Consider the following 12,450-nt stretch of genomic DNA (forward strand, 5'->3'; position numbering starts at 1 on the left):
AATGGGGATGAGGGTGTTGTTTTGGTGTTGGTGGGAGATTGCTGCAGGTCAGTGCACATAACAATATTTGGTAATGTTATTAAGATGATACTAATTCTGATACCCTATAGGCATCATACTCAAAAATTACATCTCGCTTATAATAAAATGGAGTTGAATAGATGTCTGCTAACAAGAAAGAGTAAAATAAACAAATTATTTTTACTCAGTCAAACATACACAAACATAGTGTTCTGTGCTCTTTCTACCAGCTTCTAAGCAAAAGCAATTCAGCATACATCACAGAGAAAATGTTATCTCATTCTGTTTCATTGTGGCTTGGCTACATTGCATATTGTGGTTTTGTTCCTCCACTTCCTCAGTATTTTTATTATGCGTGCAAAAACATGCAGCAAAATAGGTACAACACCGAGTGCTGATTTGTGTTGCAAACTTAGTAATGAAGTGCAGTTGTACAATTGCAAAGGCTTTGCTTAAAAAAAATGTAGTGGCATAAGTTCATTTCAGATTTAGTATCTCATGCATACATACATCAACATTCCTGTATGCCCTCAAGAGCACAGCACTGCAACTTGTCAGTGAATGCCAACTGAATCTCACTCTATAGGTTATGTAATAAAATATAACATCATAAATTATAATAGGTAATAAAGAGCAAAACAGATGAGCTTCCCTTGACATACAATTTTGCAAAATTGATGCTGTAATTCATTTCAGTTTTTTTTTTTCTTTTTTTATAAAGGCTTTTTGGGGTGGAAAGAAAGAAACATTGCGCCTTTAGGGTTTAACAATGGTGTACACCCCTTTGAATCCGTCAATTTCTCATTAAAGGGTCCACATGAAAATGAACAATATTTTTTGTAAATGTGATATGGCTGAACCCACAGTGAGACAAAAAGACGTACACATAGAGAAAAGGCGTAATCTTACAAAGCAATAAAATTGTTACCCAAAATAACAAAGGAAAAAACTAATTTCCCATTCAAACACTTTCCGTTTAAACTTTATGCATCCACTCTGATCAGATGGCCTCCTGTCAGCCACAACACACTCCTGCTGCCTGATGGGAAGTAGTTTCCAAGCAGGTGAGACAAAAATATTCATCCATCCATCCATTTTCCAACCTGCTGAATCTGAACACAGGGGTCTGCTGGAGCCAATCCCAGCCAACACAGGGCAGGAACTAATCCCAGGCAGGGTGCCAACCCGCCGCAGGACACACACTAGGGCCAATTTAGAATCGCCAATCCACCTAGCCTGCATGTCTTTGGACTGTGGGAGGAAACCCACGCAGACACGGGGAGAACATACAAACTCCACGCAGGAAAGACCCAGGAAGCGAATGCAGGTCTCCTAACTGCGAGGCAGCAGCGCTACCACTGCGCCACCGTGCCGCCCGACAAAAATATTAAGAGAGAAAAAAAATATGCTACACACCATACTTCGGACTAAATAGAGTGGATTTAACTGATCATGAAACAGCTTTGCAATTCTTTTTGCAAAGCAAAAGCATATTCATTTTTGTTTGAATTGCCGGCTTATGATTAGTAATAGGCTAAAAGTAGCCCTGGCTTTCCCCACGGTTACATGGACTATGATTGTTGTTGCTATTATTATTTAGCAAACATTGATTTACTCTATAAAAATTAAATGAAGGTGCTTTACATCATTCTCATGAAAATAAAGGGCAACTGAAAGCACATGTCAGCCTATTTCTGTTCATTTTGTTCTAGGCATTAACCATGCAGTAAAATTTATCTAGTTTGTCTGGTAGTCAGGGGTCATCACCAGATACAATATGTTTCTCTTTTTAGTCAGCAATTAACTGGCATCTCTTCCTAACACCCGTGTTTCCATTGGTATTTATTTTAAATTTCACCTGATCTACTTCTTTAAAACTTCAGTTTTTCTTCCACAATGATTTTATTTCTCTGTTGAACCAGAGCTTGTGCTTATTATTTACAGTTATGTGTAAAGACTGCAGACACTCTCAGAAAAATCAATATAAAAAGCCAAAGTATCAGTCTGTTCATTAATGTCGCAGTGTGCATCTTGTAACTATATTCCAGTAATGCAGTGTCAATATTCTAGCTGCCCATTGCTTCATTTGAGTTATGAGTGATATGCAGGGTTTTATTTTCTGCTTATGTGTAGAAGTACACCCTGATATGACTGACTGGGACTCATGCCTGATAAGCCTTAGAACTCAGGCAATAACAACCAAGGGCAATAGACAACAATTTTCTTGGCAGATAATAGGTCTGAGTTTTTTACTCCAGAGAACAATGTTTTTAAAATATCTAGGTATATAACCCCCATATTTGGCTACATAAAAGCGTACAGTTTTTTATTTTCAGTGTAAGTGAATGAATGATCAGCTCAAGATGCCAGCTGATCTACCTAGTTTCCTTCTCTGGTGCTCCTAATTAGTGCACAAGTCATGTATTTTGTTTAGATTGACAAAATGCTTCATGAAAAAATACCTTTAGTTCTATCTTAGGCATTGGCATACTCTGGCTTGGATGTATGTTTTATCTAAAAACACATATAAAAATTTCAACAAATAATAGTTAAATGAAATGTGAGAGCAAACACTGAGTCATCATGAGCAGGACCAATTTGGAATTATGTAAAACGAAAAAGAAAAAACCAATAGCTGCAAAACTTCAGTGTTTGCAATTTTTACAAAACAACCTTCTATCTGTACATGGTAATTCCACAACCAGACAGTAAGCAAAGCAACAAGAGCATTAACAGGATTCTGCTAGCACCCTGCACAGAATATAATCTGGTGAGAATGTATCTACATGGTGTAGTGCACTTATGAGGCTGTAGCTAGAGTACTTTGTGAAGGTTTGGTGTTAGAATTAGAAAATGTTATTTACAATTCGAGAAAAAATTCAGGGAACAGTTTCTGGACTTGTTGCAGGACTCCAGAGTACAAATTATGAAAAAATATTGAAAAAGTTATAGCTTTTCAGTTGAGGGAAACTAAAATTAAATTGCACCATGATCAAACAATTTTAAAAATTATGACAAATGTAAGTGTAGTTACTTCAAAATATATTCTTTAGCATGGACACAGCTGCACAGAGATTAAAACGTTTTAGATTTATTAGGTAAATTGGAATTGGTAAGCTGTATTGAGCTGAATAACTTGCTCTCATCAGGAATTGTCTTATGTACCTAAAACAAATGAAGATATAGGCAATACATCAGTGTGGGTTTATTTGAATCCCTAACTGCAGACCAAACATGTATAAGCCTAACAATATTCATCACCTTTTCCTATGCATTTTACGACAATTTTCTTAACTGCTTTTGAAAGCATACATGTATTCTATAGCCCTAGGTTTATGTCTTTGTATGCAGCTTTATAATCATTAAATGTAGCAAGCCATTCTTGGACATTGACCCTACAGATATAGTGTAACTTGAACTTGCTAATGTGTGTTGTTTGTTTACTTTAACTCAAATAAATGCATTATATAATGCAATAACTACTTTTTTCTGTCATTATCTACAGTATATCTGTTGCAAGACATCTTCAAAATTGTAACGCACACGTCAAAATGCTATGGTCCCAAGCAGGAAAATCCAACTTAATAAAACAGAAGTTACATTCTGTGCAGTATTATACTCTAAATCCCTTGTCTAATGAATTAAGACGTGTTCCCATCAATGCCATTGCATGACTGACAGTTGGTCCATAGCACCTTTTTGAAAGGTTTACCAAGGGTGGGGCCAGGTTTGGGGTTAAAGTTATTCAGGAATGATAACTTCTGAGGTTTAAGCAGGCTTATTTCACATTTTTATTTTTCATGTTGTATTGACAATCGTTTCATGAGTCCTCTTAACACTTTTCCCCATGAGCACACTTCTGGCAGGTTAAACATTAAAATTATTCATTAACTGATTTTCTGATCCTGTCTTTTCATAACATAAGGTTGTTGGGTCCAGAGCTGATTCCAGCAACATCAGGCTGAAGACCTCATCTAGCCCTGGAATGAACACCAGCCAGTGCAGAGAACACATCACCTTCTTTAAAAAAAAAAGACCCAGTTTAGTGTCACGGATATCTGAAATGTGGTGGAAACTCGAGTACCTACAAAAAACCCTCAGAGACCCATAGAGAATGTACAAACTATACATAGACATTGACCAAGCTAATATTTAAACCCAAGACTCAGGGGCAGTGAGTCAGTGATGTTACTTAATGCCTGAAAATAAAACATTAAAAGTGTAACACATGAAAATGAATGGTAAAACTCCAGTTTGCAGAATCTTGCATGTACCATCCATTTACTGAACCCACCTGAATTTTCAGGAATTAAAAAAATAATAATAATAGTTTGTGGGATTTGTATATTTTTCTGCACTTGATTCAAGGTGGTAGGAATAAAGATCATGTTTTGACCATGACCTTTGTTCACAATGCTAATGAATTACTCCAATTTAACACATGAGCACGGTTCCTGATTTTTTTTAGCTTTCCTTCCCCCAACTATACACGTGGTTAAGACTATGAAAAAAATCTAGCTCAATGCAAACACCTCTGTCAGCTTAGTGTGCTTGACATGCCAGTACCACCCACCACCCAGCCCCCATTCTGTTTGTAATCATTTACTTAGTGTTCATTTAATTACTGGCTGTGACTTAGGTTCACAGTGCTTCACTTAGCATCTGCTAGAGTTTGATGGTGTGGTGAGTATTCACCCTGGAACTGCATTTAAGCATTTCTGTAACAAGCAACATAGTTAGAAAATTATTGTGCTTTGTGATTAGATTATAAATATAAAATGGAAAGTGGACAGACAAGCTGGAAAACTACCTAGATAAAAAAAAGATATGTTCTCGATACTAAAAATGTTCAGCAGGATTTGGCACCTTGATATGCTACTGAGGCTTTTAATTGCATGCTGCAAAGCTCCCACATGTGACAGCTACTAAAAGTCAAGTGAAAGTCAGCGTGGAATTTCAATGCTCCTCCCTGTTTGTCCCCTTCAACCTGTTCAGTTTCAGTTCACAGTTGAACCCATTGTGATCTTCATAGATTATTTGAAGACAGCACTATGCACCACTTGTCATCTTTAATGGAATACATCTGTACACATAAAGATATGGCACAGAAGATCAAAAATGCTGCATTTTAAAATTAAAAAGACTCTAAAGAAGTGAAAAAGTAAAGGACTTTTTAAGGGCATTTTGTGAACTTGACATGGAACACTAAAGGAATGTTTTTTGTATTTCTGTGCAGATTATCAGCTTGTGTGATTTTGCATTCTATTAAATCTTAACTGTTATTGGACTGCATTTTAAGGCAATAACCAGTCTTGAAAAGGACTTGTGTTTGTTGGGTGGAAAATTATTCTCTTTTTTTTACTTTTTAATGCTGTGATCCCCTTTTTTAAGTATGAGGTGATCAGTGTGCTTCCCAATGCATGACAACCCGAATCTCAGACTGTGCACATCAGGTGCATTAATGTACAAAACCACCTACCAGAAAATTAAAAGATGTTTTAGCTTCAGAAGAGGTAAGTTTACTGTATTTTTTACAATTAGAAAACATATAAGTTCTGAAAAGTTTGTTTTGAAAAGTTGAAAATAGCTGGGAGAAGTTTACTTTTTTTTTTTTTTTTAAAGAGAAGATTTATGTGATTATTTTTTGTTTCCTGCTTTTTAAAACAAACATGTAAGGTACTAATGTTGCTCACAATTACCTGTCTAATTTTGATAATGAAGGAAATCTTCACTTGAATTAATTATTTAAGTAGCTGGATCAGTCCATTTAGTTTGTGTTGTTAATGAACAATTCTAAGTTGAGAAATGTAGATTTTAGTATCTAACATGCAGAGTTACCATGTTCTGTCATGCAGAGTTACTGTCTTCTGGAATACCATCTCTGTGTTTTAAGTTTTTGTTTTAAACATTCTAAACTGTTTCAAAGGAAGAATGAGTGAAAATATTCTTTCATCTTTTTTTTTAATTTCATCAAGATAATTTTTTTACCTAGCCTGAAATCAAATTGGGGTCGAAGTGATATAAGACTGGATCTGGATGAAATCTGTTTTAATTACACAATGTCATTTTAATCTCTTTAAAAAAAAAACATTTGTTGTAATGAAAAACATTTTTATTGTTTTGTTTTGTTTAGATTTGATTGTTAATTATTACACATGAATGGTATTATCTGCCTTCCACTGTTGTGATGTTCATTGCTAGGACACAGAGTCATTTACAGGGGTATACATTGGCATGTGATGTCATGGCAGCCTTTTTACTTAAAAAGCAAGCTTTATGTAAGATGCTTGTCTTCTCTCTTTCTGTTGTGTGGGAAATGCTTCATTAGGAATGAATTCCACAGCAATATAATATTTAAGATAATTCTCATTGCTTTGATTTTGGAAATATTTTTGGTTATGATTTTCCTATAGCCATAAAAGGACTACTTTCCTGTTTGAGATATCCATGTACTAACTCTTGATTCCATCTTACCGTGAATCTGTCAAATGCCTTTAAATAATAGCCTCTGCAAGTTGCTAAGACCTTTCCATAAAATTAATTTAATTTAATATAAAATCTAAACAAAATATCTATTGCTTTGCCATCTAACAAAATAACAAAGAATCTTTGTGTATTTACAGTACATGTATAACTTTGAAGGTGGTTGCTTCAATAATTTTCATCAAACAGAATGCACAAAAGCATGCCCTATAATGATTTCAGCAGAATCCTACTGGCTCCTAATGCACACAGCAACAGAGAACAGTCTGCACAAGCACACATGCATGACTGAGCAATCTTAGGACTGCTGCTACAGCAAGTGTGTATTCTGTTCTGCAATCAAATTTTTGAATTGGAACATGTTTTGTAAAGAGGAATACAAAGGGTTTCCTAGTCTTTCCTGAGAGTCAACATAAAATTCTCCTTGATTGTTGATATGTTCAGTCTAAGTTAAATACAATTACAATTCCATAACACAAAGAGTATACCACAAGTGATAAGTCTGAATGGCATAGCTTAAAATAGATTATACGTGTAAAATGTCATAATGCCGTAAACTACAGAGTAACTTACAATGGCTGCAACAACTGCAGTGTAACACACTAACCAGTCTTCTTTTAGTATCTTTTTCATCTATATAGCCAATGTAAATAGCAACTTTTTTTGTATTACCTTTATAGACCAGAGAATTACTAACCATGCAGATTGCTTAACCAAAAAAAAATCAGTAGGAAGATTACTGAAAGGATGGCTACTCCTGCAGTGAATGAACACCTACATATTAATAGCATGCATCACTGCATACAATTGCAACATAACCAGAGAAATAACATACATATATAGAGTCTTTTGAAATTCAAATCCAGCTTTCCAAAGTAAACATATTTTGATAATGATCAAGGCAGATCACAAGTACCACCACAAACACCAAGAAGAGAATGAAAATGCAAAAGACTTTTGATGACAAATCAAAAACAATTACTACAATTAATTAAGAATCAATATAAAATATTAATATGACGCTCCCTTAGCATCTGCTCTAGCAAGACAATGCTAAGCTAAAATAATGAGCCTTCAGTATTACTGAAAATGCTGAGACTGCTGCTACTTTTCTTTATTACCACGAAGATTTCTTCACACTTAAGTGCTTTAAACCCTTCTATTATAGATCTAATTATCTTCTGAATATTAAGGATGCCTTTATTATGAGATCGCAATGTACACTGTGACATACAGTATGGAAACTAATATGTTCTGTACGGTAAATTGGAGATAAACCATTCAAAGCTTTATATATAAGGAGAATTTAAAAACTTTAAAATTTAATTAGAACCCAATGAACTTGCATGGTGGCACATTGGTAGCGCTGCTGCCTTGCAGTTAGGAGACCCGGGTTTGCTTCCCGGGTCCTCCCTGCGTGGGTTTCCTCCGGGTGCTCCAGTTTCCTCCCACAGTCCAAAGACATGCGGGTTAGGTGCATTGGTGATCCTAAATTGTCGTGGGTGTGTGTGTCCTGCGGTGGGTTGGTGCCCTGTCCTGGATTGGTTCCAGCCCTGTGTTGGCTGGGATTGGCTCCAGCAGACCCCCGTGACCCTGTGTTTGGATTCAACGGGTTAGAAAATGGATGGATGGATGAAATTAACTAAGAAATAGAATTACAGTATATGGTTAAAATTGTTTATTCAGGTTCCTTGCTGCAGTGTTTTGAATTAAAGTATGATTTTAGCGTTGGCTATTAAAAATAAGTATAGTGATTTAAGCACAGTTATGCTTATGTATTGTACTGTACATTGTGCAGTCTGAGAGAGAATCACTGTCATGTAAGAAAAATAACATCATAGCTTAGCTGGTAAATCTGTCATTTGCTAATGGAGATTTCCTTCGGTGCAGTGGTAGAGATTGAAGGTTGTAATTCCAACAACCTGAGAGTGGGTGAGCCGCCCATGTGCCCAGGCGTTCTGTGCCTCTCAAGTTTTCTGTATTGTCCTACTATATACTGTATGGAGTTGGTACCCAGTAAAAGAATGTTTATTCTTATTCTTGAAGTTAAACAAGTTATTATTTTGAAACTGTTTATATCAGGAAACAGTTATTTGATGTAACTGAAGAAGTGGTCATTATTAATATGCAACTACATTTTAATAATTTGCTTCTGATTTCCATTTGTTATGGCAACATACAGAAAAAGAACAGTGTTTTTAGGTTTCCAAACACATTGAAAGCAATTTAGTAGGCACAAATTAAACCAACTGAGAACAATGGCTCAGAGGCAAGATAAAAAGAATATTATGATTTAAAGTTTCAAAGACTTTAGGCCAAAATCATAGTAACAGTAGTAATCCTTACGTCGGAGGAGATCAGAATATAATTTATGAATTAAAGATTTTCCTTAATGAGACTAATGTACAAGCCAGTTTGACATTTTTATAAGTTTCTGGTTATATGATTATAATTTAACCTTGAAAAGAAAAGAGAGATTCGAAATTGTTCTATAATTCTTAACATTTAGATGTGAAAACAGAATTCTAAAAATGGCTAGAAGAAAAAGAAACAATGCCATTTGCTAAAAACTGACTTTATTATTTATATTTAATATTTACTAAGCAACTATAGTACGTGTGTTTTAACAGGCAATTGGAACTCTGCCTACAAGATGTAAAATCTACTTCACTGTTATCAGCTGATATTTGCTAAGGTGGTATGTGCAAGGAGTGACTCAATGTGAATTAGTACAGCTATATCTGGAAGATGACTGCTTCATCCACTTTATTATTAAAGCCATTTATACTAATTACATGGGATTATTACAGAATTTTGGATTTCATACTGCCCAATTTAGGTATTGTCCTTAATAAAACTCAATAGTTATTGGCATTTTTAGTTCTAGCCTCTGTCTAAACTCCAAAATTGTGCAAAGCTAGCAGACTGATTTACATATACAGTAGACCCCTGCAAAGTCGTAGTTCAGAGTTTGCAGCCTCAGTCGTTCAGCATTTTTCCTTAGAACCTAACTTATTATTGTTAGCAGAAACCGCAAATATCATCCGCAATAATTTTATGTTTTTTTTCGTGGCAATACTGTACTGTAGAGAGAACACAAAGCAACCGCAGAGGAAAACGCAGCTTGGGATGGTGAAAGTAGTCAATCCAAGACCGTTATTCATTTCTCCTTGCTGCTGGTTGGCTGCTGCCCTGTGACGCATCTCCGGCAGATGCAGCCTAGCATTCCCGCATCATAACAGTTTACTGCATGTTGCTATCTCGAGTGTTTTGCTGAGTGTTCTCGTGTTTTTCGTTTTGTTCTTCCTCAAGCCCTAAGATGCCGCCCAAATGCCCTGCACCTTCTAAGGCTTCTGGCAATGAACCTAAGCACCAGAAGAACTTTAAGACACTCCAGGAGAAGGTTGAACTATAGGTTTTGCTCCGGGAACTAAAAAGTTACGCTGCAGTAGCCAACCGAGGAGCTGTAAATCCTCTGCTTTGCTGTGCAGTCATTATCTTCATTACATACCTTCATTGTACTGCACAGCTAATTCATTATCATCATTATGTTAAATCAATATCATTCATTATTGGTGAGTACCCATACATTTTAATGTATTTTTAATAAATGAATTTAAATTATTACGGGAGCCCGGGATTTCCGGACATTTTTCATTCCCGTATTCCCGGGAATGAAACTGCTGTAATTCTTGGGAATTCTTGTTAAAATCGATCAAGAAATAACAGAGTTATAGTTGAAAATAAACGTTTTTTTGGCCCACGGTGAAACTGTTGCAATTTCTGATGCGAGTGAATCTCCCTCAATATCTTCTGTAAATGGATAGCACTTAAATGTAGCGATTGGCTCAAGTAAAGCTGAGTTTTGAAACTGTCTGTCAAAGTCTGACAGACAATTTTCAATCTGCTCTGTCTAGCATATGCTGTCAAGTTGCACAAACGTTTTCCATTGCGTCTCCAGCTCTGACGCGAGGTTTTGCATGTTCCCCAAATCAAGGCACTGAAAAATGATGGCTGTCCGATTAACTGTGATTTTAGTTCCCTCTTCTTTCTCTTTCTCAGATTGCTTTTCGGAAGGAAGTCAGTTTCGTAGTTTTTATGAACAGTTCTAAAGTGCCTTTCCACATTTTCCTTCTTTGGAATAGCAATGATAGATTGACAGATCAGACAAATGCACTTTAACTTTGACATTGTGAGAAAAAAAATCCTCTTCCAATTCCACATCCAGCCCATACCCTCCCCAAACAATTTTTTTTTTAAATCCCTTCTTTAGTCGATATAAATTGGAAGGCTAACTAGATCACAACCGGAGTTTTGCAGTAGCACGTGCGTTTGATCGTGCATGTGGGATGACCAGTGTGTTAGAAGAAAACAGATCTCAGACTGGCCGCCCCATATGTCAATCAAGCGACAAATGCCATAGGGAAGATATATGATAGACTAACGTTTAAAAAGCAATGCAATCTACCTGCACTACCTTTGCGATCTACTGGTTGATCGCAATCGACGCATTGGGCACCCCTGAACTAGATATATGTACTTATATGGCAGCATGAACTGCTTGTAGATAAGGTTAGTCTTTTATTGGTGTCAACATATTGCAGTAGTTTTATTAAAAATAAGTGTTGGTCGTTCTAAAACTGTTCACATGTGAGATGCTCATGCACTGTGTCGTTCCTGGGAATGACATGCGGGATTCCCGAATTCCTGGGAATGGATTCCCTAGTATTTACCCTACTTATACCAAAGAAAATGACAGCGCATACCAAAGAAAACGCACTTGGATGAATTACAGTACATACAAGGGTAACATCGGTATTTTACATTCTGGTAATTTAGTAGACATAGCAGTACAGTACTATACAGTATACGGGTTTACCTTTACATTCTTTTTTTTTTAGGGTAATGTATTAAGCCGAGTTTGAAATGAAATTAAAGTGTTTTAGGGTTTAAACTATAAAAATAGGCATTTATAGGCTCCAGGAACGTAACCCCCACGTATTTTTGGGGTTGTCTGTACTCTGACATGCCAAAGGTAGTTTCTCTAAGTCCCTTTAAATCAAATGCCTAGACCAGGGGTGGGCAAACTACGGCCTGTTGGTCTTTTTAATCTGGCCCGCCGAAGATTGGTACAAAATTGCCCAAATCAAATCATGTCATAATTATAACTGCATTCAGGAGAATCCAGGAGAGGGTGAAGGAGGACAACCCTGAGCAGGAGGTAATTTTCTTACACTGCCTAATCTACCAGGATGCAGCTGTGTAAATCCGTGTTGCAGCTTGACTACGTAGTGAAGCCAGTTGTAAAACTCGTTAACTTTATTCAAGCGAGGGGACTTCAGCATTGTCAGTTTATTAAGTTTCTTGAAGAATTTGACGCTGATCACCAGGACTTGCTTTACCACTCCAATGTCCGCTGGTTAAGTTTGGGGAAAGTATGTTGGCGAGTGTGGGAGCTCAAACAGGAGATTATCTCATTTTTGGAGCTACTTGAGAAAGCTGTTGATTTTCCTGAGCTGAGTGACACAGATTGGCTTGTGATTTAGCTTTTGCTGTGGACATACTGACAAACATAAATGAGGTGAACGTGAAGCTACAAGGGAAAGACCAGTTTGTGCATGAAATGTACACAAATGTCAGAGTCTTCAAAACCAACTTTATTCTCAAAGCAAATGTCAAACAACTCATTCGTTCATTTCCCCACACTGGCTATGCTGAAAGAGGCCTCTCGACTTGTGAAAAAATACAGGAAATCCCTGGACGACCTGTATGGAGAATTATACCGTCGGTTCTCTGATTTTGGAAAAATTTACAGGTCACTTCAGCTGGTGTCATGTCCCTTCACACAGGACCCTGAAACAGTGCCACAGGAGTTGCAGTCGGAACTGATTGATCTCCAGTGTGACACCGTCTTAAAGGAGAAGTTCAACTCTCTTAAACTGAATG

The 12,450-nt window shown here is 36.6% G+C and overlaps 1 protein-coding gene across 5 annotated transcripts in view; it reads left to right on the forward strand.

Annotated features, from left to right (window-relative positions):
* arhgap24 (Rho GTPase activating protein 24) overlaps nt 1-12,450 on the forward strand; it is a 545,551-nt gene that overhangs the window by 489,639 nt on the left and 43,462 nt on the right. Inside the window, exon 1 of one of the 5 annotated variants that reach the window (XM_039750805.1) lies at nt 4,899-5,534. The exons of the other annotated variants lie outside the window; for them this stretch is intronic. Coding sequence (XP_039606739.1) covers nt 5,438-5,534 — 97 coding nt within the window. The 5' untranslated portion in view covers nt 4,899-5,437. Of the gene's footprint in view, nt 1-4,898; nt 5,535-12,450 lie in introns of those variants that run through there. 5 annotated transcript variants of the gene reach the window in all.

The sequence above is a fragment of the Polypterus senegalus genome, chromosome 4 (genome assembly GCF_016835505.1).
Source record: "Polypterus senegalus isolate Bchr_013 chromosome 4, ASM1683550v1, whole genome shotgun sequence".
In the NCBI taxonomy this organism is placed as follows: domain Eukaryota; kingdom Metazoa; phylum Chordata; class Cladistia; order Polypteriformes; family Polypteridae; genus Polypterus; species Polypterus senegalus.